The sequence below is a fragment of the Juglans microcarpa x Juglans regia genome, chromosome 4S (genome assembly GCF_004785595.1).
Source record: "Juglans microcarpa x Juglans regia isolate MS1-56 chromosome 4S, Jm3101_v1.0, whole genome shotgun sequence".
Classification (NCBI taxonomy): domain Eukaryota; kingdom Viridiplantae; phylum Streptophyta; class Magnoliopsida; order Fagales; family Juglandaceae; genus Juglans; species Juglans microcarpa x Juglans regia.
In genome coordinates, this window is record NC_054601.1 from 5,249,518 (window position 1) to 5,275,830 (window position 26,313).

At 35.5% G+C, this 26,313-nt stretch overlaps 1 protein-coding gene and 1 non-coding gene across 3 annotated transcripts; one reads left to right on the forward strand and one right to left on the reverse strand.

The window, feature by feature from the left end:
* Positions 1-5,971: 5,971 nt before the first annotated feature.
* LOC121263893 lies at positions 5,972-6,059 on the forward strand. Its single transcript, XR_005940379.1, has one exon. It is a non-coding gene; the product is annotated as a small nucleolar RNA snoR8a (small nucleolar RNA).
* A 6,630-nt stretch (positions 6,060-12,689) lies between these two features.
* Positions 12,690-16,537, reverse strand: LOC121262885 (growth-regulating factor 6-like). Of its 2 annotated transcripts, XM_041165562.1 has the most exons (5): positions 15,925-16,537; positions 14,925-15,152; positions 13,830-14,214; positions 13,507-13,657; positions 12,690-13,428 (listed from the first exon to the last, which is right to left on the reverse strand). In XM_041165562.1, exons 1-5 carry the CDS (start codon positions 16,286-16,288, stop codon positions 12,823-12,825), a joined length of 1,734 nt encoding a protein of 577 aa, XP_041021496.1. In that variant the 5' UTR covers positions 16,289-16,537; the 3' UTR covers positions 12,690-12,822. The 2 variants fall into 2 exon arrangements, with proteins under 2 accessions (XP_041021496.1, XP_041021495.1); XM_041165561.1 differs by having other exon boundaries at positions 12,690-13,657.
* Positions 16,538-26,313: the final 9,776 nt, after the last annotated feature.

Consider the following 26,313-nt stretch of genomic DNA (forward strand, 5'->3'; position numbering starts at 1 on the left):
TTTTTCAATTCAACATCTCTTTACATACAAGATCCACAACTTTTTTCAAATTTTTCATAAATATATATAAACTCATCTTAATATCTAAATATATCTAAACTTATCTTAAGTAAGTCTCATAAAACTCACTCTATTATCTTAATTCATTATTATTTATAAAGAGTTCAAATCAGCTCAATATCTAAACGCGGTGTTAAACAAAATTAAAGGAAACGACAATGAAGGTGGGGAAAGGAGACCAAATTTGATGGGTGTCTACATCAAAGCGAAAAGTTGGCCAAGAAGATTAAGCTAGTTGACAAAGAAAAGTTAGGAAATAAGTTTTGGGTACTTAATTAACTAACTCGTCGTGGTCGAAGTTCAAGGGCAGACTGAGAAATTTGTAGATGATGGCTGACTGAGTCCATGTATATATATATGTATATATATATATATAGGTACTGGAATTGAATTAATGGATGTTATACGTACCAACTCTCTGTATTGTCGTCCAGCTGGTCTTTGTGATTGGGTTTGTCTAGAGGGTCAAAGACGTATTTCATGAGGAAAAATAAAATATATAAATAAATCCTTTTATTCTAAAACTGACAACCATTTAGTTGGACCAAATTACATTTACAAGTCCACTAGGGATCGATTTAAGATACAACGAAGGTTGGAATTAATTTTCTTGACACGCTCTTGAAAATTAGTTTGTTCATATTGAATGCGGAGTGTATTGCTTCTCCAGTCATACTTAATTATCTATAGGAAAAATATTGTTTTTTATCTTGAATTTTATTATCTAATTACACCAATTTCTCGCATAATCTAACTTGGAACTGTCTTGAAATTGCTAAGAATATAATACAATAAAAAAAATAACTATTTTCAAGTTTAAACTTTTAGGATAAGTGGTGATTTTACATTTATAATATTATTTCAAATCACTTGTCTCAAAAGATTAATTTGAAGATGTAAATTTTTTTATTGTATTATATTCTTAACATTCTTAATTTCTCATATGTGGGTCATACTCTCTCTTAATGAGTGGGTCTAATACGTAAAATATTTAATTAAATTGATAAAATTTAAAGTCAAAATTCAAATTTAAGACATATACTCTGATTTATGTTAAATTATCATTTGTCTAAAATATTTAAACCGATAAAAAAATATAAATTTTATTATTGTATCATACTCTTAACAGAAATGAGGTGGAAAGGTTGAGCATCATGCATATGATGCACCAATCATGTTGGAAGTTAAATAGGCAAAAGTCAAGCCTTTTTTTTTTTTTTTTTTTTCAAAGGAGGAATATTCTCCAATAAGCCTAGGTGAGATTTGGACTTACCCTGATTTGTAGCAAGTATCAGCTTTACTCGTTCGATCGGTCACAGAAAGAGACTTCTGGATTTGTCGTAGCTAGAATTGGTAGGATAATATTACATTGACCCGAGGACTCGAAGACAACTAGACCAAATATGACTAGGATGTTTGTTGTATTTTTTTTTTTATAAAATGGATATTACCTTTTATTAAGAGATGACTTATAAAGTTGACTTAAAAAACAAGTTAATTACAATCATTAGTAACTTTCCAGTATACTATCGTGACTGATATAGTCTAGTCCAGACAGTAAATCTCTAAAGACCTAGATCTTAGAGAAACTACCATCTCTGTCCACGACAGAGGTTATAAAGCTCCATACATCGACTAAGCAGGGTAGGGTATACCAATTACCAAACCCTACCAAAACCCGTCAACGCGGAGGGGAGACTACAACTCCATTTGGACCAAAGTCTGAAGGCACTACTTTTTTAGATTTTTATTTATCTAGAAACTACATTATACAAAAGAAACTACAAAGAAAACACTGCACAAAAAGAAAAAAACAGTGTACAGAGGCTGCTGTGGCGCGTACAGTATACGCGCCACTCTGGGAAGAGAACCGACAGTCGACCTTGGAGATCCCAGACTCACAGACTCCAGAAACGCCGTGCATGGCATTGGCAGAGGGCTCTCCGGTGGTGCGTGAATGCCATGCGCCAAACGACATCGGAACTTTGACCCACGCGTGCAAGCTACTCGCCGCTCCGTTTGGTGCCGCATTTGATGGTCTTGAAGATCAGCGGCTGGACAATACCATGGTGGGGCATGTGTTGGCCTGTGGGCGGCAGGAAGACCCAGATCTGCGATTCTCTCTTATTTTGCCTGAAAATATACAAAAACAAAATACTACATAAAAGAGAAGGGAGGGAGGAAGGAGGAGAGGGAGGGAGGGAGGGAGGGGAAGGGAGCCGAAGCTCCCACCCCTTTAGCCGGATCTGTGAATGAAGTTTTAGAGACAAGGGAGAAAGTTTTAGAGAGCATTCGAAAGTTTTTTTTTACGATCGATGAGATGTTTGTTGTATTAATCATACAAATAGACGCCTTTAATAGAGCCCAAAAACGTGTAAATAAATCAGATTGTTGAATGCGGATCACAAGAGCAGCCTTCTTCTAACTATATATTATAAATTAATAGATAAGAGTATCACTGAAGTACACGTTAAATATATATATGTATGTAATTTTGCATATATATATATATATATATATGTGTGTGTATGTGTGCAGGACTTGTATGTATCACACACGATACATAATTAAATGGGATTCGATTTGTATATATCACCTTTATAAACATTTTCCGTTTTGTACATGTTCTTAAATCTCAACTATAGAACTGCTTGTTTATTAAGGGCTGGGGGAGATTCAGTTAGAGGTCTCCCGGCCTTCACTCCCTGATTATTATGTAGTGATGGTAAGTATTGTAACAGAGAATTATACACAACTAGATTACATAAAAACATATTAATAAACTGGCGTGATTTCATGAGATCTATATATTTTATAATAAAATTAATTTTATAATTTGACATATCACATCAATTCATATCAATTTATGAGTTTACTTTTATGTAATCTTTTTATAACTAAGTTATTTTCCATTGTGATACCGTGTGGGATTAAGTCATGCAATAAATTGGTAGCACAAAATTTACAATTATTTAAAAAAATATGTCACACTAACAAATATAATTGATAATTATATATAACTCAGATCCAGCCTCTTCTATTTACAATAGGATAATTAAGATCCTTTTTCTTCTTTCCCCTATGATCCAATTTAAAAAGAAGAGAAAATGACAACACACTAGTAAACCAACCTGCACAACTGATTTGAAAGCATCTAAAGAGAATAAAAAGATTGAACTTTGTCTGACCAGTTTCTGCTAAAACAGAGGAGTAGAGAGAAGGAGAAAGGAAGACAATGCAGAGACAACAACTCTTACCAATAATATTATATTCTACCCAAACCAATTCCAAGGACTTTGATATGCCACATGTTTCCCATCCAAAGTTCACGTGAAGAAAATTAGGTAAGCATTGAGGTCCATTAAGTTTAACCATACGGCCATACCATGTAAAGAAAAAAATTAAAATTTATCAATCACTACTAAGAATTATAGAATCTTAAAAAAAAAAAAAAAAAAAAAAAAAAAAAAAGAAATCAGATCGACTATGAAGAAGTAAGATTCAAGCAAAAGAAAATGTTGTTGTTCTAAGAGTCCTCTTGTTGGCTCTGAATTTTCAAAGAAACCAAATCATAAGACAGGGAAATATGAGATTGAGTATACTCAAACACAGCCATAGTATGTAAAATTGAGTTGTTTTATGAAAAGAATTGAAGAAATCAGCCATTTCATAAAGGACGGATTGGGGTTAAACTAAGAGTTAGGCAAGCTGCCAAATAGATATAACTCACATTTTCTTTACTTCCAGCACTTCCAACAACATAGCAATCCATCAACTTTGCAAATTGCCCAACCGGCAAATTCACCAATTATCTGAGTGAATTAAAACCCATTCACAAATTTTTACAAACAAGTAGAATGAATACCAAATTTGAAACAACAAATGAAAAAACGAAGAGAATTGCAAATATCATAACCCAACAAATGAAACAAAGCTGTTGAAAATAGAAGATAAGAGAATTTGAAGGCAATTAGGTGCTTGAGGAAGGGGATGGAATTGCAACCTAGGTACTCTAATTGAAGCCAACCGGAATTGCAACTTGGGCTGATTGGGTACTCGACGAAGAGGGTCCTCTCTTGAGGAAGGAGACGGTGATGTCAATGCTGATGGGCTGTTGTGTAGGCGATGGCTATGACGACTGTGACGACGAAAGGGTGACGGGATATGTCTCATCGAGGAAGAGATTTCATAGGCACATAATCATTTTTCTCTTGATGAAACGTTATGTTTCATCATTTAGGCCTGCAAAGCAGTTCACATTTGTGGACTGCAAGAAGAATTATTCGAAAGGGGCATGATAGCTACTCTTTGTTGTTATTCAAAAGGAAAACTTCTCCACAGTTGGACCAAAAAATATCTAACCACTGATCCAATAACCATAAAAGCCTTGGCTGCCCTCGTTGTTGTTGGACTCTACGACTGCATGTCTACCAAGTCCCGAACACCATGAATTCGAACACAAATTGGCAAGCCAATTGTTTATAGCCCAGTGTTTTGGATTTCGTACCGTACTGGCCGGTACGATAGATATTTTTCGTACCGGCTGTCCGGCCGATACAGGTACTATACCCGTTTCGTACCGGCCCAAATAGCCAGTGCATCAATTTCGGCCTGTACCAGCCGATATTTCGGCCTCTTTTTTTTTTCGTTTTTTCAAACTACAACCTTATTTTTTAACCCCCAATTCAGACTAGACTATTTATAATTTATATATATATGTATTTATATATAATTTATTTATATATAGACTATTATTTTAGAATATAATTTATATATATAATTTATTTATATATCGACTATCCCGAAACGCTATCCCGAAACGATACCAGTACCGAAATATTTCGTTCCAGTACATTGACCAATACGACGTCCGATACGATATTCAAAACATTGTTATAGCCTCCTCTACTACCTCGTCATAAAATCATAAGGAATCTCTCATTTCCAATAGTGCAAACACAAGTGCACATGAATCCGCGAAAAAGACTTTGGCCTTGTTTGTTTACAAAGATGATCAGATGAGATGAAAGTTGAATAAAATATTGTTAGAATATCATTTGTTAATATTATTTTTATTTTAAAATTTAAAAAAATTGAATTATTTATTATATTTTATGTGAGAGTTTGAAAAAATTATAATGATTATATAAGATAAAACGAGATGATATGAGATAATTTGTAAAAATAAACGAGACTCTTGTATCTTTACTTTCAAGTTGCGTTCCCATTAGCTTACCTAACACGTCATTGTGTATTTTCTAAAGTGGCAAGAATCCACCTATGCACTACTTTGCTTCATTATAGTCTCTATTTTTTTTTTTACATATATATATATATAATAATGCTACTTAATCATATTAAATTTATCGCTCCGATGACTCTCGTGGTCTTTTGACGTGGCACTATCATATGATACTGCATGCTTTTTTAAACAAATATAAACACAAAAATGATAGATGGAACCCAAAATTTTAATTTTCCTCTTTTTATATTTTTGACACCCTTTTATTTTAAGTATATTTTTTAATAAACACACATATAGTCAATTGCTATATTCTCCTAAAAAAAAAGCAAAAAAAAAGGCTACATTCTGTTTTTCAACCTAAGCCCACCAACATAAATAACTCACAGTGGCCCAGGCCCGAAAATTCATATTCAAATCGGGTCAAGCTTTGAGCTTAAAAAGCCCAGCCCCATGTGAGGTGTGTGGTCGCGGCTAGGGTTTCGAAATCTGGCTCTGTTTCCTTCTCTTATAAATAAACGAGTTATCTCAGCTGAATTACCTAGATGCGTTCCACGCAGAGCTTCCACTCCCAGTTACAGGTTCCGACGGCAAAATATCTATGAAAATCTCCAGGCGATCTATTAAATTTCAATTCTTTTTTTCTCTCGCATATGCAAAATCATGGTGTTGGTTGCGATGATTATAAAAATTCCTCGTTCTGAATGCCATTGCCGTGGCATGACAGACACGTTTACACCCATAGAATATGAGCGCCACCCATTTTATTTTCATTATCTTCATTACAGAATTTTGTGAATTAGTTTCGTTATAGTTTCTTCATGATTCTTAGTAGTTTTTCTCCCTGTTTTGGTGTTCTTGTTGAACAGTTTACTGGAGATGCCTTTGATCGCAGGGCAGTTTTCTATTATTGCTTTTTACTCATCCAACTTCTTGATCCGTCTGGGACCTGGGTAGTGTTTAAAGCCCTGATTTCACCAAATAATTTTTTGAAGTTTGGGTTACGCACACCTCTATATTACTTAGATTTCTTTATTTTTTATTTTTTTAACTTGACGTTTCCTTATTTTTAATGCTTTATCACTGATCTCAGTCCTAGCTCCTAAATACTTTCTTTGCAGTTGATTGTCAACGCTCCTAAATTATAATTTTTTTAAAAATATAAATAAATTCGAGAATCTCATACAAAAATTAATTATTTATTAATAAATTATACTCTTTTAAAATGATTGTGCAGCGTTTAACGTGATATGTAACATTACTTATATTCTAATACTCGATGATCCACTATTCAGTAACGTATTTCAATGAAATCTGAACTTGTGCATTTTGCCATTTTGCATGGGTTGCAATTCATGTTGGACAATGTTACTGCTACTTATTTTGCCTCTTTGACTAGTTAATATGGCACTCTATATGTCACTCTTTGACATGGTAATGTGGCACTCTTTGACGTGGTAAAGTGCTGTGTGATTTTTAAAAAAACTAAAATATATATTTAAAATAAAATAGTATGCAAAAATATTTAAAAAAAGATTAAAATCTTAGTGTCACGTCAAAAGATAAAATGAGTAGTATAAATTATGAGACATAGTATTATTTTTCATTTGTGTCTATGATCCTAGATTTTGTTTTTGTCTAACTCGTGAATATCAGATTATATGGGTCATTCAAATATGATTCGTTTAATTAAATAGGTTAGACCATAAAATCTTAACACGATTCGTATAAATAATTGGTGATACAACACAAGCTATTTATACTGTTTAATAATTAACTTTTATTGCTTTAATCCAAACATTGGTCAATTTAATTCGTTTCAACATGTCTTTTTTATAAATATCAAACTAATAATATATAAAATAAAATAATATTTTTATAAAATAAAATCACATATTAATAAAATAAAAAAAAGAACCTGCTATAGCCACAGTATCCTCATAAATTCATTTAAAAATACTTTTTTAATCATTAAGTAAAAAAATTAAAAAAATAAAATGCAATTCGGTAACAATTTTCGGTAAAAGATTTATGTGGGAATAGTATTTTCCTAATAAAAATAAGTTTAGCGTTTAATATGTCAAGTAGTCAAATACTAATATTAATATTATATTCTAACACTACAATAAGGCATATAAAATTAAATATATATAAAATTTGTAAATAGAATTTATTCATATTAATACCGGGTTGACTCGTTTATTAATCTTATCTTATTATGTTAATATGTTTTGACTCAAGTTTATATATATTAAAGTCAACCATGTTTATTCCATCTTCAAATCAAATTCACGAATTGTATCATATATTGTCACTACTAATTTTTAGTTTGTTATGAATATTGAATGAGATAAGTTGTGCGGGTTAAAGAATGTTTGGCCAATATGTGAGTTAAATTACCCATAACTTGATTGTAGATTATAGCTGAAAATCTCGTGCTAAAATTGAATTGTTTTGGAACTGAAAAGATGATAAATGAAATTCCAACAACAAACTATCATATTTCTCATATCTTCCAAAGTTAAAGACATAGTAACTTTTTCTTTTTTTTTAAAAAAAAAAGAAGAATAACAGTTCTTATTCATCTTAAAGCATAAGAGCTTGGATACAAGGAGGAATACCCTCCAATATAGTGCTCTCCAATGAGACTTTTAAGTGCATTCTTAACTAATAAATGAGCCACATTATTGAAATTTCTTAAGATGTGCTTAACCGACCACTGTTGCATCATGCCAAGCTTATTCTGATATCCTGAATGATCATTCCTATTGAAGTCCATTTATCTGAGTTACTGTTAATATCATCAATCACTGTCTTGCCATCTCCCTCAAGTATGATTATGGATAAGTGTAGTTGTTGGAAAAGAATTATTGCTTTAAGTGCCCCTACTACCTCTGTCATGGTTGGATTTAGGAAAAGTTTCTTCTAAGATCTGAGAGTGGCAACCCCATGACCAGTTCAATCTCGAATGATGACCCCAATACCAATTCTACAATTTACTTGGTCCACATAAGCATCCCAATTGGCCTTATAAACTTGTGAAGGAGGAGCAGTCCACTTAGGAAGATCTTGACTTGTTGTCAACCCTTCTCCCACTGGTTTTAGGTTTGCAGCTTGGGAATTGATTACTTTTTGTGTAGCAGACTGCACAATTGAGTTTGGATCCATAAACTTACCCTAAAAAACATAGTTGTTTCTTCTTTTCCACAACCAATATATAGTTTCTGCAAAGACTGCTAGATCAGATGCACACACCACTAAAGAGATGTCCATTACTAATTTCCCAAAAGGGATCTCCACTACCTTGACTTTCTGTAAACACTTTAAGCTTGCTCCCCACACATCTTGGGTAGAAATACATGACCAAAGAGCATGTGTCACATATTCTAGTTCAAGTTTACAGATTGGGCACATAAGAGACTCAATGATTTTCCTTTTAACTAAATTCTGATTTGTAGGTAAAGATTCATGGCAAGCTCTCCACATTAACATAAGTGTAGCCTTTGGAACCATTAGCTTCCATATGTTTTTCCAAAAAGCACTCTTCTGCACACTTTGATATGATTGCTTTTGAAATCTTTCTTCAGTAGTGCACCTCTAGATTAACTTGTCTTGGATATTATTCACACTGACCAGGATCCTACTAATCAAATTCACTTCCTCTTCAACAAAAACCTCTCTCAAAATAGCCATATTTCATGCTTGCTTGTCAATGAGATCAGACACTTTCCTCCCAACTGAAAACTCATGTTGAGGAGATTGTACTTTGTAAGTAGAGGGTCGAGAAAGCCACTTGTCTGTCAATATATGCATTGATTCCAGTGTTTTGAATTTCGTACCGTACCAGCTGGTACGGCCGAAATTTTCCGTACCGGCCGCTGAGCCGATACAAGTATCCTATATCTTTCGTACCGGCAGGAACCGGTTGTTTCGGTCTAAATTTCGGCCGGTACTGGCTGATATTTCGGCTTTCAATTTTTTTTTTCATTTTTTCAAATTACAAGCTTATTGTTTGACCTCAAATTCAGACTAGGCTATTTATAATTTATATATATGTATTTATATATAATTTATTCATATATCGACCATCCCGAAACGGTACCGGTACCAAAATATTTCGTTCTAGTGTCTTGACCGGTACGGCTTCCGGTACAGTATTCAAAACATTGATTGATTCATCATTGCCAATTCTTCAAATTATACCCTCTTGTAGGACTAATCTTGCCTCCATAAAACTCATTCACAAATAAGAAGCATTACTACCAACCTTTGTGTGTAAAAATTCCGATCTGTAAAAATATTTTGCTTTAAGAACTCGAATTGCTAAGAACGATAGTTGTTGAATGACTCTCCACCATTGCTTTGCAAGAAGGGCCAATTAAACTCCTCAAAGTTTCTATATCCCAAATCTCCTCCTTTAGGTTTGCCCATTTGTTTCCAAAGAATCTATTGAGTTCTAGTCTCTTATTTCTATTGCCCCATCAAAAAGTAATGGGCTTATTTATAGCAGACAAAAATGCCATACTAACTTAAATTATTAAAATTATACTCTCCATATTGCATAATTGCTGGGTAGGCCCAATTTCTAGCCGTTGACTTTGAAGGACAAGTGTCAGAAGACAACTATCAAAGGCTACTTGGAGCGTCAATTATTGTGGATTTAAAATTTGAACTTTGGAACCGCACTCTCCGAGTCTGATAGCTACAAGAGTTGGCAATGGCCTTCCTTTCGTCTTTGTTTTCTGCATGCTTTCCTTTCAGCGATCCGCTTTTCAGAGCTCGCATTTCCCTTTCCTTTTACCTTCCATTGGATTTGGAGGTTTATTAAACGAGTCAAATCTGCTTAAACTCGATTCAGCTGTTATAAATTTATTTAATATCCTATCTGCAAGTTTTCAGTCATGGTTTATTACTAATGCGTACCTTTCAATTTAACTTTTATAAATTCAGACATATGGTTTAACTAACTTAAAGGACAACATAACAGGTAAATATGACTGAAAATATTTAGTGTCCGTTTATGAAAAATATATTTCATTTAAGAAAATTGTAACTTGAAAGTTTGAAATCTCTAGGAAATTAAATATTTCAATTGTGAATAATATAGAACCAACAATTTTTCTTAGGAGGGCCAACTTTTCTATCGCACAAATTTTTTATGTAAAATGAAAAAATATTACAAAAATATAAAGCATATATAAAATTAAATCTCAATAATTTTCCAAATAACATAGAAATAAAATTTTAAAAACACAACTTGATGCCTGTTTCAAATTTTTCACGACAATATTTCATAAAATAATATTCATCCATCATTATTTTTGTAAATATGAAATATTTAGAATTTTTTTTTCATATAAACTATCAAGTGATCTTTTAGAATGTCATCTTTCATTCTAATATTTAAGCTAGTTTATCAAATTTCATGTAAAATCTATCTATTTTGCTGTCACGTTAAGTATATAATACTACAATTGAAATATTAAATAAACTTTTTCTTACTCAATGAAGTTTAGAGGAAAAATCATCTCCACTACTTTTCATATAAATCATTAATCTTAAATAGTTTTTCTTGTATTTTCACTTTAGATTTTATGTTAAGAAACTTAATATTGTATAATAAAAAACTTTAGGGTCAATGTTAATAGTTTATTATTTCTCCTAATCTTAGTTTTAATTTAATTTTAGTGTGACCACATCCTTGAAAATAGATAATATATAGAAATTATACAAAATCTAGGGGCTATAGGAAAAAAATTAGAAAGAGAGATTTCTATGTATATTGAAGTTTTACAAAATTTTAGAAAGTATATGGAAATAAGGAAATTATAATTTTTTTTTTGGGGGGGAGGGGAGAGGAATTTCTATATACATGGAATTATGAATAAATTTCAGGGCTATTTTCAAAATTTTGGGTGAAGAAAAAAGGTTTAGACAAGAAAAATGAGAGGACAAAGGAGGAGATGGAAGATGGGAGGTTAGTTGATTATGGTATGGATGAGATGGGGTGTCAAGAGAGACCAACGGGTTTTATAAAAGGGCTATCTTCGTTTGCTTTCAAGAAATATCATTATTCATTCTAGATCTTATCAGCCTTAAATCACATATTGATCTAACACATTTGAAATAGTTGCATAATGACATTTACTTAAAATGTGTTACATAGAAAATATAGGTGAAGATAACAAAATGTAGGGCAAAGAAAAACATCATTCCTCTTGAATGTTGATGGTAAAGTTGTTTACTTCGCTGAAACCGTGGAGTTCCATAAGGCAAAGAGCCACAAAACAAAGATAAAATGAAGGTCGGTTCCCTTTTCATTCCAATCAAATGCCACCCATTTCCTCTATTTTTTTATTAGATATAAGAAAAGACTAATCGTGTGAATATTCATCGGCCATTAGTTCACCAAATCAATACTATACATTTGTTTCTAACTATCTAAGGGCTTGATTATGTTCTGAATTAACTTACAACACTTTTGTTGGTTGATATGACAAGTAAAATTGTGGAATTAAAAGTTCGAAACTCATTCACTAATTAATGGCCTCCTTTTGGGTAGAAACTGCTAGTCAAACCAATGCAACCCTGTAGAAATTAGGATCTGCCATTGGTTGTGGAATGATGTTTTCAACTTGTACCGAGTTGGGCCCGGCTTACCAAAAGGGGGCCAGTGACCAAAGTATAGTCGGGCCCCTAACTAGAGGAAGGAGAAAGAGGCCCACAGCCCACATGAGAGGGAAGTAGATATGGGGTGATAGGGCACTGACATTTCTAACAGTGCCTTGCACACGCACGTAATGATAGGGCCACACCGCCCTTATGTATTAACACAAAATACAGGCAGGGATCGCAGTGCAACGCCCTGTCCCTGACAGTGTGCGTAACACTATCCCTATATCTAACAAAGCACGTGGAAGATAGCCGCACTCACCAACCTGCTACAAGGATGTGATCGGAGAAGGCCACACCACAACAATGATGATGGTGTGAAGGCACCCCACATGAAAGACGGGCACTTCTAACGCAATGTACAAAGAGGCCCTCACCAAGCAGCATAAATGCCTAATACGAAGTCAAAATTACTCTCCATGTTCTCATAGATTCGAGAATTCTCTTAAGGAATAGATTACTGATTTAGGCAAGATGTTTATCAACCCCAAACCCCCCCACTTTCCTTGTGTTGCAGGTGATCGAGCCCGGAGTTTGGTGTGCAAAACACGTCATTAGGATGCATTTAAATACCTTCTACTCTAAGTACCTTCTACTCGTAGAAATTTTCATACTCACCTCTATCAAAGCACCAGGATCGGTAAATATAGTGTTACCAAACATAAGATGTGATCAACAAATCAAATTCTCATGTAACACAAACAAACCCAAATCGTGAGCCAAAAAAGAAGACAGGTTATGAATTTATAAAGATTAACATAATCTGTTTCTCATTACAGTTAAAACTACTTGCAGTTTCTGAGTTGGAAAAGGTCAAGTCTACAAGGCAGGCAAGGACGAGGAATATTTCACAGGAGTTGAGAGCCAAGGGGGTCATTACACTGGCCACCAGCCCCTTCTAGTACTGTCTTGTGATTCTCGGCTCTCGGGCTGCTCCCAGCACTGCTGTTAGAAAGAGACCCAAAAGCTGTCTTTTGTAGGACCCCAGTTGGAGATGATCCTACTGGAGGGCTATTGTCCCAGCCCGCAGTCATAAGGTTCAGCGCAGATGAGTTCTTGCAGTCCGTTGCACTGCTATTACTACCATGATGCACGACTTCTCCAAGAGGACCTCCCATGGAAGTTTCCCATGAGATAGGAATCCAGTTTGCTTGCCTTTGGTTTGGTTCATTGAGGACACCGCTACTACCCACTCCCAAACCCATCTTTATCGGGTCTAATTCGGGCATTGACAGTCTGAGTGGAGCAAGTGTGAGTTTCTCATTGGCTGGAGAACAAGTGGACGAGATCAAGTCTGAGGAAGCCAAGGGGATTGAAATTGATAGCTGGGTCCTGTCTGATCGCATGCCCATCTCAGGCCAAGAAATGGCCGAACGATCCGCCTGGGCTTTGGGCCAGTCATCAATGAAATGACGAAGAGATTGTTGTGATTCAGCTCCTCTGTCACTGACCTCCTGCGATGAACAGTTCATTAGACTGGAGCTTCTATGAGAAGGATTGAGGAGGGAATCAGAAGTGACTAGCCCAAACACATTTCTAGAGGGTTGCTCGTATGTCATTTTCTGTTTCTGAATCGTGAACGAGCTTTCTTTCGGTTTCTGGTCAATGGAGGCCGGAGATAGCATGGAGAGGCCCGGTTGATCTTGCATTCTTTCACCCATATTGTCTTTGTTGACGAACATCCTACGACAGAAATTACCAAACCATCATTGACATTGGACTCCCAAAAGAACTACAACATCGGGTAGAAATTAAATGCCGGAATAGTGCTATAACTAATAAAGTTCGAGCAAATATAAATCAGCCCTGCTCAATAAGAAAGAACGGATACTTGAGCCAATCATTATATATTCACCTGTTGGTGGTGGCCGCGGAAGGATTAGATGCATCGTGCGGCAAGTGCTTTAGTGGTTGATTGGCAGTGGCAAGGCTGTTGGACGTGCCACCGCCACCACTACTGGGCACCACCACCGCCGATGCTGATGTGGATGAAGCAATAGGCATCAGCTTTGAGTTAGTACTGCTGGTGGAGGAGGTAGTCCCGGTGATGGCATGGCCAGTTTGACCTTCCACAGGCTTTCTTGAACGATGGCGGCCCCTGTTCATGTGCCGCTCACAATATTTTTGATCGACTACCGCATCTCGTGAGCACCGCCATTTCTTCCCATCAGTTCTACGACACCTTCCGGGCTCAGGGTCAGTGTTGTTCGAGAATCCCAGATGGAAAGAACCCCATCCCACTTGATGCATGCAAAAGGCAAAAAGCATCCAAAATCAAGGAAGAGAACAGTGACGAGAACTTTAACACAGATATTTGCAGATGTTTCTGTGCATTGGCAGTCATGCATCTCCATATCTAAAATTTAAAAAATGATTTTGCATATGAAAAAAAACTCTCACATTAATTTATGCATTTTTAAACCAAATAATAATAAAATATTATTATTTTTTTATTTTTTATTTGTTTCCTAAAATTATTATTTTTTATATATTTTACAATTAACATCCACTTTGTATTATCAACTTAATACAAATTTTATGTATCAAAATCATCTTAATATAAATTCTACAAAGTTAATTTTAATGGATAGGAGAGAAAAAAATAGTAAAATAATATTTGAAAAATGAATAGCCACTATTGATAACTATGCAAAAATTTAGAGATGCATGAGCCAATATAGATGAATTTAAAGACATTCTTTAAATTTAAAAATGAAGATGGAGAAGCCACTACCAATACGTCTGATAATTAATTTACAACTAAAAAGCAGAAATTTTGAACAGTGAGAACAGTGCTAAATTAATTAAATCCGAGAGAGAGGAGGGGCCATGTTCAGCAACTTTCATTATCAAACGCCAATTGAAAATTACACTAAGGCGCATGCAAATCTGGAGAATGTACAAAATCTCGCTTTATTTAGCTGCTAAAAGGAACAGGGAAAAAACTTACATGTACTGGGTCTCAGAAGCCCCCCTGGAAAAGTAGAGAACCCAACAGAATCAAGGGATTTTCTAATTGGGATGAGCAGGTTAGATGGTACAGGCATATTTGCCGTTATGTATTTGTAGATCAACGCCTGGTGTTCTAGCTCCATCCATTGAGATGGAGTGAATGGCCCTCGGGCTCCAGCTAAAAAACCATGCACGCTTGAACCATCCAAGCTCCCGGAGCTATAGCCTGAAAAAGAAAACCAGAAAAGATCAGATAAGTGGTAGAAAGGAAGTATGAAGGTCAAGAAAGCCAAAATATCAAGGCGTTTCATACTAAGATGCAAAGAAAAAGTTTTGTCTCCATGATACAAGAAAAGAAAGCAGAAAAAAAAAAGGGGGGTGGAAAGGGGTGCGACAGGGAACACAAAATTATTTCTTGACTGCATTATTTTAAGGTGGCTGCAACAATAATGAATTTCTTGTCTTTGATAATTCGAAAAAAGAAAGTTATAGTACTAACAAAGATGAGAAAAACCAAAAAAGAAGGGGAAAGACCAATCGAAAAAAAATGGGGTTTTTCTTGCTGATATGGCTCTTTCTATCCCGGCTCACTTATATTTACTTCTTTTGTGCCCAAGTCTACTGCGTGGGAATATTAGGAAAACACATCTCCCTGAAGCAGGAAGACATGAATTTTAAGAGAAAATAAAGTTGCACTCTTTTTTCTTGACAAGACTAAAAACAAAGACCACTAGGAGATTTCCTCGAAAAGACCCTCCACCGGTACAGGGTAATCAAAACCCATATAACACATAACGACCATAGGTTTTTAGCTAAACACAATCTGTCCAAAGCTTGCAACCCGACAGTCTAACATAAATCAACAGATCCATGCAAGTAGTTACTTCCCCATTAACTCTCCAAACGATATTCACAATTGATTTAACTTTCAGTTCCCCAAAGGATGTCCCGGACACCACATGATTAAATACAACCTTAAAACTGCATAATATATCTACCTGTATTTCTAGTGTAAGCAGATAATGCCTGGGCATTCTGAGAGTTCTTTTCCGCCACAAGAACTTCTGATTTGGGAGAAGAGAAGCTTAGCATTTGCTGTTGTTGCAGACCATCAGAGAAGAGAGTGCAACTAGATCTCAATAAAGCGTTTTTCTGCTGAAGTAGCATCGCCTTGGAGGCAGAGAAGTCATCAGTCTTGGCCAGCTTTGAGCTTCTCAAGTCATCTTCAGAGTTACCAGATCTCTGCTGCTTGAGCAATCCAGCTCCGTGCCACTTCTGCTTTGTCTCAGGATCTGACGCAAGAGAAGAAAAACCACTGTCTGAACCCATTAATCCATCAAAACCCACCCACCCAAAATCCATCTAGAAAAGCCCACCAAAAGTTTACGAAACCACTAAGCTGAGGAAATGGAACATTGGGTCATTGCAAAAAAAAAAAAAAAAAAGACACTCGAAGGGTTGGGTGGAGGCGCATTTTAAGGGTTGAGTCATAAGCTTAAACGGAAACTCAAAAACCAGACCGGTTTTATTTTTGTGTTGATGTTTTGAGAAGCATAAAATAATTCGGGGCGGAGGGGAGAGAGAGAGAGAGAGCTGCCGAGGAAAGAAACTGACCGTGTGTTCGTACTAAACAGTAAACACTCTTTTTATATCTCGTGCAGATTAACAAAAATATCTGAATTTTCTTTTTAATAATACTGAAATGTTTGATCGGTCTAGACTATGGTCTTCAACCATTGATAAGTAAATAGCAAAAATTTATTTATTTATTTTTTTAACTTTTAGACCTTGTTTATTTTTAAGAAATATTTCATCTCATTTTATTTTACTTTATCATTATAATTTTATCAAATCTTTACATAAAATAAAATAAATAATTTAACTTTTTTAAATTTTAAAATAAAAATAATATTAAAAAATATATTCTAATAATATTTTATATAACTTTTTAATTTTAATCTCATTTCATCTCATTTCATTTCTAAATAGAGCTTGTTACCTTGCAAAGTCCGCTGGCGGTTTCTTAGATCTCTCACTCATCTAAAATAAAAGTAAAAGGGCCAAACGAGTGGTGGACAGCATGAACAAAGATGCACCGGCCACGTGACATAGAACGCCACTCAGAAATTCTTGCCCTCATCTCATTTTGTCCCTATTACTCACCCAAACCTTTCCGAACTACGTATTTCTACAGGTAGGGATAGGATTATTATTTATTATTATTATCTATTTATTATTCATAATTTATTTCAAATGTTTTATTTTTTTATTATTTTTTTTTAAATATTTTTTTAACATCCTTAACTATTAAAAAAATTAAAAAAATATATAATTTTACTAACAATCACTTTTTTAACTATTAAATAAAAAAAATTAAAAAAAACAAATAATAAATAAATAATAGAAAGATAATAACCTATTTTCCTTTCATACATACATACTCTCCTCTTCTCTTCTATTCAAAAATGGGTTATTTGCATGATTCCATGCCTCCTCCTATGCTCAGAGACCCATCTCTATTCTCTACATTACCGTCCATTCGGGTATAACTTGTGGCAAAAGGTACACTTGCCCACATGCAAAAATACTTTGAATAGGGTATAAACCCTCTGGGTAAAGGTACACACCCCAATTTGCAACAGTGTAATGGAAGATATCTTGTCAGAGAATATGACAAAATACTTCCAATATGGTACAAACCCTGTAATTAATTACCCTCCCTAATAAGCCACCCACTTTTGGGTGAATGATTAATATCCTTCATTAAGACAGCCGTCCTATTATGGCCAAACTAGGGATCTCTATCGTTGGACGCCCTTCCTATATTTTTGAACACTGTTTTTCAAATAAGTAATGCTACGTAAAAGTAAACTTCATAATCATTTTAAAAAAAAATAGGTTTGCTATAAAAAAAAATCAATTTTTTATTAAATCTCGTATTTATTTTTTTAAAAAATAATTATAAGATGTTTGTACATTTACAACTATAATTATTATTATTTTTTTCAAATATTAAATCGGATTGAAAGTATTTTGTCCTTAAAAGCAATTTGACATGGACCTCACCAAAAGGAGCTCAAGAACAAGACAGAATTAACTTTGTTTGTGCAGTCTATAAATTCAATGTGTTTCCAATACACCAAAATAGGCCAAAACATCTAAAAAAGCTAAAAACTCCTGTCTTATTTTGGACGGTGGTTTGGATCTAACTCGCTCGTTCCTCAAATTCAAAATTTGCAAGTGTAGTTGTCTTGCAAGTGTACGAAAGTTGTCGTTAGATAGTAAGATGAGATAATTTTATATGAGTTTAATAAAATATTATTAAATTATTATTATTATTTTAATATTTAAAAAAATTAAATTATTTATTATATTTTATATAAAATTTTAAAAAAATTATAATAATAAAATGAGATGAATTGAGTCTTTTGTATCCAATTGGGTCAGTCTTTGAAGCTCACATTTGTAAATGAAAAATGTTTGCTAAAAGAATGTTAAAAGAAAAACCATTAAATATATTGGGATAATTTAATATAAAAGAAGTATTACAATTATAAAGAGATATCACAAAAATAAATTGACAAATGATATGTTAGATATATTTTATAATAAAAATAATTTTATAATTTAACGTATTAAAACAAGTCACATCATTTTATGAGTTTACTTTTATGATATCTCTATTTTATTAAAGCATTTTTTTAATATAATATATTAAATTGTAAAATTCTTTGTATTTTTAAATAGATATAAGCATATTAAGACTCTTCGGTTTGTAAACTTTCTGTTAAGAGGTGGCTTGAATTCAGATTGAACAGTGCATGTGTCGTAGGTTCACTCGAGCGGAGGTTCACTCGGCTCGAGCTAAGTCAAACAGAGAGCTTCGCTTGACATTTGCTCGACACTTAGCTCGAGCGAATTCAGACAGAGAGCTTCGCTCAAGTATCGCTCGACATTTAGCTCGAGCAATATCCAAGTCAGAGAGCTTCGCTCGACCCTCGCTCGACACCCAGCTCGAGCGAGTTCAGTCAGAGAGCTTCGCTCGACCCTCGCTCGACACCCAGCTCGAGCGAGTTCAGGCAAAGAGCTTCGCTCGACTCTTGCTCAACTGTTGGCTTGAGCGAAGTGCAGAAAATCTACGCTTGCTCGACACTCGCTCGACGTTCGCTCGAGCCAATGTTCACAAAAGTGAATTCTCACTTTTCCTATAAATATCAAACGGCGCCTCCTCTTTGAGATAGACTTCAGAAATCATTTTGTCTTGTTTTTAAGTGTTTTCTTGAGAGAGAAGTCTAGAGTGAGTTTGAGAGATAACTTCCTTGTGAAGTTTTGTTGTATTCATCTGTACTCCATCTCTATTGATAGTGAAATCTTCGATACCGACCCCACCAGTGGACGTAGGCTCATTTTGAGTCGAACCACTTAATTCTTGGTGTTCTTTCTGTATGATTGTCATCAATTTCTTTCGTTTAGTTCCGCTACTATACTTCGAGTTAGTCTTAGATCTACAATTATTCCCAACAAACTGGTATCAGAGCTTGGCTCAGGGTGATCTGGAGGGATGGCTATGGCTAAGTTCGAAGTGGAGAAATTTGACGATCAGAACAGTTTCAGTTTATGGCGCATCAAGATGAAGGCTTTACTGCGACAACAGGGCTTGTCAAAAGTATTAGAAGTGTCGGTATCTGACGATTCTCCGGCTCCTTCGAAAGAAGAAGAAGAAAAGGTACACAGTACTATTCCTTTGTCACTATCTGATGGAGTTTTAAGAGAGGTTGCTGACGAGGAGACTGCAACTGGTCTCTGGTCGGCACTTGAGAATCTGTACATGAAGAGATCTCTCACCAACCGGTTGTATTTGAAACAACGGTTATACACTCTCAAAATGAAGGAAGGTACTCTTATTTCTGAACACCTAGATGAATTTAATAAAATCATTATGGATTTGAGGAACATAGATATTAAGCTTGAAGAAGAAGATCAAGCGTTAATTATTTTATGTTCATTACCCACATCTTTTGATAACTTTGTGAATTCCATGTTGTATGGTAGAAATACAATTTCCTTGGTAGATGTAAAGTCTGCTTTGAATTCTAAGGAATTGAGGAATAAATTGAGTGTGAAGAACACTAATGAACAAGCTAGTGGCTTGTTTGTTAAAGGGTCCTCAAGCAGGGGTAGATCGAATGACAGCGGTTCAGAGAAGAATAAGGGGAAATCCAGGGGCAGTTCACAAACAACGGTTAGTAAGAAAAACGTCAAATGTCATTACTGCCATAAGTTTGGTCACTACAAGAACGAGTGTCCAAAACTGAAAAACAGAGAAGACGGTACTAGTTCATCTAATGCTGTTAGTGTTGCTGATGATAGGTCTAATGACCTAGATCTTGTTCTAGCTGAATTAGCGACTCCAATAGTCGCTTTAGTGACAAGTGGGTCATAGACTCATCTTGCACTTTCCATATGTGTCCCAAGAGGGACTAGTTCACTAACTATGAATCGGTCAATGGAGACTTCGTTTTGTTAGGGAATGATATGGGTTGCAGAATTGCTGGAATTGGTTCAGTCAGAATTAAGATGTTTGATGGAATTGTCCGGACATTGTCTAATGTTCGACACATTCCAGAGTTGAAAAATAATCTTATTTCTTTGGGTACTCTTGATTCTCTGGACTACAAGTACACTAGTGAAGGTAGAGCTATCAGAGTCAGTAAGGGCTCTATGGTTGTGATGAAAGGAGATAAGACAAATGGTCTTTATTTCCTTCAGGGCTCTACAGTGACAGGTGCAGCTGCAGTGTCAGTTTCAGATGATCCAGATTCAGATGTCACTCGTTTGTGGCATATGCGTTTGGGTCATATGAGTGAAAAGGGAATGTCAATTTTGAGTAAGCAGGGTTTGCTATGTAATCAGAAGATAGGAAAACTGGATTTCTGTGAACACTGTGTGTTTGGCAAACAGTGCAGGGTTCAGTTCTCTATAGGGGTTCACAGAACCAAAAGTTCTGTGGACTATATTCATTCTGATCTTTGGGGCCCATCTTCCTTCCCGTCAAAAGGTGGAGCTCAATATTTACTTACGTTCATTGATGATTTCTCACGGAAGATTTGGGTTTACTTTTTGAAGCAGAAAAGTGATGTATTTGTTAACTTCAAACAGTGGAAAGTTTTGATTGAAAATCAGACGGGCAAGAAAATCAAGCGACTTCGCACTGACAATGGTATAGAGTTTTGCAGATGTGAGTTTGATGAATTCTGCAGAAATGAGGGTATTGCCAGACATCGTACAGTTAGACATACTCCACAGCAAAATGGGGTAGCTGAACGGATGAACAGAACTCTCTTGGAGAGAGCTCGCATCATGCTTTCTAATGTAGGCTTGGCTAAGGATTTCTGGGCTGAAGCAATCAACACAGCCTGTTACTTGGTCAATCGTTCTCCAGCCACAACGATTGGTTTGAAGACTCCGAATGAGGTATGGTCTGATACTCCTGCTGATTATTCAAATTTGAAAGTTTTTGGTTGTCATGCATATTTCCATGTTAATGATGGAAAACTTGAGCCAAGGGCAAAGAAGGGCATATTCATTGGGTATGCCAGTGGGGTGAAGGGATTCAGGTTGTGGTGTACTGATCCTAAATCACCCAAGTTTGTGATCAGTAGGGATGTCACTTTTGATGAAAAATCCATGCTTAGTCCGAGAAAGGAGATTACTGAGTCTACAGGATAAGAACAGGATGTTAGAAAGCAGGTGGAGTTCCAGGTGGAAGCACCACAAGGGCTGCCCAGTGGCGCCCAAGATCATGCTATTGTAGATGAGCATGATTCTGATTCGAGTAGCGGCGCACAAGGTGAGCAAGACTACAGTATAGAGACTGGTAGACAGAGGAGGCAGATTAGACCACCTCAAATATATGCTCATGCAGATATGGTGATGTATGCTCTTACTACGACAGAGAATTTTGTTGGTCAGGAGCCTTCCAGTTATTCAGAAGCTGTCAAGAGCGCAGAATCTGCACAGTGGTGCGCAGCTATGACTGAAGAGATTGAGTCTCATCACAAAAACCAAACATGGGATTTGGTTCTGTTGCCAAAGAAGGTGAAGACTGTTGGCTGCAAATGGGTCTTCAAAAGAAAAGAGGGAATCCAGGGTGATACAGATGCAAGATATAAGGCACGCTTAGTTGCTAAGTGCTTCAGTCAGAGAGAAGGCATCGACTTCACTGAAGTCTTCTCTCCAGTGGTGAAACACAGTTCGATCAGATTACTACTTGCTTTAGTAGCATTGTATGACTTAGAGCTACAGCAACTTGATGTTAAAACAGCGTTCCTACATGGTGAACTTGAAGAGACCATTTATATGCATCGGCCAGAGGGATTCATTGTTGAAAATAAAGAAGATCATGTGTGCAGATTGAAGAAGTCTTTATATGGTTTGAAGCAGTCGCCGAGGCAATGGTATAAGCGGTTTGATTCCTTCATGATTGATCATGGTTATTTGAGAAGTAACTATGATAGTTGTGTTTATCATAAGGAATTATTTGATAAGTCTTTCATTTATTTGCTATTATATGTTGATGATATGCTTATTGCTGCTAGAAGCATATCTGACATAGGTTTGTTAAAGACCCAACTCAGAAATGAGTTTGAAATGAAAGACTTAGGTGCTGCAAAGAAGATTTTGGGAATGGAAATCTTCAGAGATAGGAAAGCTGGAAAGTTGTACTTGTCCCAGAGAAAGTACATTGAGAAAGTGCTTCAGAGATTTGGGATGTTTGATTCCAAACCAGTAAGTATACCACTTGCTACGCACTTTAAGCTTTCAGCTTGCCTATCTCCTTAGACAAATGAAGAGGAACAGTTCATGGCTAGTGTTCCTTATTCAAGTGCAGTTGGCAGCATCATGTATGCAATGGTTTGCACCCGCCCAGACATTTCACAGGCCGTGAGCGTAGTTAGCAGGTATATGGCTAATCCGGGTAAGACTTATTGGCAGGCTGTGAAATGGATACTCAGGTATCTGAGGGGAACCCTGAACTTTGGGTTAATATTTGATAGAGATGTCGATCTCAGTTCCAAAGTTACTGGTTTTGTTGATTCTGATTATGCTGGAGACTTAGATAAGAGAAGATCATTGACAGGTTATGTTTTCACTCTGTGTGGGTCAGCTATTAGTTGGAAAGCAACACTGCAAGCCACTGTTTTTTTATCAACTACCGAGGCAGAGTACATGGCAGCAGCAGAGGCTGTTAAGGAGGCCATTTGGTTGAAAGGCTTGGTCAATGATTTGGGTTTACAACAAGATGGGATCTCAGTACTCTGTGACAATTAGAGTGCAATACATTTGACCAAAAATCAAATGTATCATGAGAGAACGAAGCACATTGATGTCATGTACCATTTTCTCAGAGAGATTGTTATAGAGGGTGCTATACAGATTCTGAAGATTGCTACTACAGAAAATCCAGCAGATATGATGATTAAGCCAGTTGTAGTATACAAGTTCAAACTTTGTTTGGACTTGATTGGTGTTCGCATTTTGTTATTCCCGTAAGGGATTTGTTTTGGGGGGATTGGTTTTGTGGTCGGAGGTTTTTTTTGTGTTGAAATTGGTAGAGTTCAAGCCAAGGTGGAGATTTGTTAAGAGGTGGCTTGAATTCAGATTGAACAGTGCATGTGTCGTAGGTTCGCTCGAGCGGAGGTTCACTCGGCTCGAGCTAAGTCAGACAGACAGTTTCGCTTGACATTCGCTCGATACTTAGCTCGAGCGAATTCAGACAGAAAGCTTCGCTCAAGTATCGCTCGACATTCAGCTCGAGCAATATCCAAGTCAGAGAGCTTCGCTCAACCCTCGCTCGACACCCAGCTCGAGCGAGTTCAGGCAGAGAGCTTCTCTCGACTCTTGCTCAACTGTTGGCTTGAGCGAAGTGCAGAAAATCTACGCTCGCTCGACACTCGCTCGACGTTCGCTCAAGCCAATGTTCACAAAAGTGAATTCTCACTTTTCCTATAAATATCAAACGGCGCCTCCTCTTTGAGATAGACTTCAGAAATCATTTTGTCTTGTTTTTAAGTGTTTTCTTGAGAGAGAAGTCTAGAGTGAGTTTGAGCGATAACTTCCTTGTGAAGTTTTGTTGTATTCATCTGTACTCCATCTCTGTTGATAGTGAAATCTTCGATACCGACCCCACAGTGGACGTAGGCTCATTTTGAGTCGAACCACTTAATTCTTGATATTCTTTCTGTGTGATTGTCATCAATTTCTTTCGTTTAGTTCCGCTACTATATTTCGAGTTAGTCTTAGATCTACCGTTATTCCCAACACTTTCTTTATAAAAAAAAAATATATATATATATATATTAACTCTCTTTGCAGATTGGTGTGAAATAATTCGTGATAATGTTATATTTAACTTAAAGAGATCAATGATCTGCATCAGCATCAATTTTCAAAAACGATTTTATATTAATGACACGCACAGATGATATTAAAAAAATTCCAATGCACATGACTTCCACGTACGATACTACAAGATCGTTCTTTTTCTCTCCTTGAGAAATTGTTTTTGCAACAACTGCCTTGCAACTCTATGTTATCTTATTTAATCACAGAAATTAAAATTAAAATTATTAATATTTAAAATTAAAATAACCCAATATTTTATGGTAGAATGAAAATATATTCCGAAATACCCAATAATTTTATTAATTTTCATCCCTATATTCGTGCACTTACTTTGTGTCGGGATGAGTTGGTCACAGCCCATTTTGGCAGTCCTTGGATTGACCGATGGACGAAGGTCCGTGCACCAGCAGGCAGGCGACATCTTAATTTTCCATCAAATGGAGAAAGCCTAACTAAGATTCGCATTAATTCCGTATCCTAAAAAGCAAATGGCTGTATTTTTAGTACGAGTAAGGTTCAAGAGTTTTGTGGATCCTTTTCTACAATATTGCAAAAGGAAATAAACATATATATGTCACCAAATTTTGGTACAAAAACTTGCACTGCATTAAAAAATAAAGATAAGGGTTGTTCCGATGACTTTAATGGCATTGCACATTTGCATACGTGTAGGAGTTTGCGTTATGATTGTGGTGGCTGTGCTGTCGGTGTTTATATATATACATATATATATATGTGTGTTGGTTCCTCCTTCCTTCCAAATTAATACCGGGCTACACACCGGTCTCATTTAATTTATTGTTCCTCTTTGAACATTGGTTTGGGTTCAACCGATTTTTTGTTTTCTTCTAATCGAGCATATTATAAATATATAAAACAATTACAAGATAAAAGAGATAACAGAGTTGGAAGCTTTGATGTTCATCCCAAATCAATTGGTACAAGATTAAAAAAAAAAGAAAAAAAAAAACTGTTATGGGGCCTAGGACTTGACCCACACCTATTTTCAATAAAGGAAAGTTGCATGAAGCAGTTTTGATACATTCTAATAAATGAATTATAATACATGAATTTGTGTTGCATGTCGCTGGTCTGATCGAACAAGACTTTCATTATTTTTTTCTCATGATCCTTAATTAGGATAAGTAATAACATAGAAATATGGTAAGTTGGAGAAGTGTCGAATCGCTGGTGGGAGACTGTCAGGAATTGTAGTGGTGCGTGGTTGCGCCACACTAAGAGACTGGACAGACAGGATGAGGTTCCAGCCACCCTCTAGACAGAGAATGTAAGGTTTTTTTTATCTCTCTAGAGAGCATTTTTGCTAGAGAGAGAAAACTAGTTTTGTACTCTTTGTAATAGGCGTGGGTTCTACCGACTTATTTGTTGATGGGTAAACATTACTAATGTTAAATGAAAACAATCATAATTATCTAAACATTACTGTTTCTACCGATTTGTAGGTATGTTTGGGAAATGTGATGAGATATCTTATCTCATCTTATCGTTATAATTTTTTTAAATTCAGATATAAAATATAATAAATAATTTAATTTTTATAAATTTTAAAATAATAATAATATTTTAAACTCTCATCTAAAATAAAAAATTCTTATATCAATCTCCAAGCATACCCTAATATTTGATGATGGTGTGTACACGATAAAGAACTAAATAATAAACTGGAAATTGTCTAGTTATTAAGAAATTTTATAAAAATAAATTTATAAATTGACTATATATAGAGATAAGATCAAGTCAATGCATGTTTACATTTGGCCAATATATACATGTACACCATTTGGATATACTAATGAAGAAGATGGTCAGTGTTACCTGTGGATATGTATGCGAAGAGTTGGCTAAACTGCAGTAAATATTATTATATTATTTTCATTTAAATATTATATTATTTAAGTGGTGCTTCTATTAAATCTTAAATTCGAACCAACCGCTATATATAGGCCTCCGTCGTTGAAATT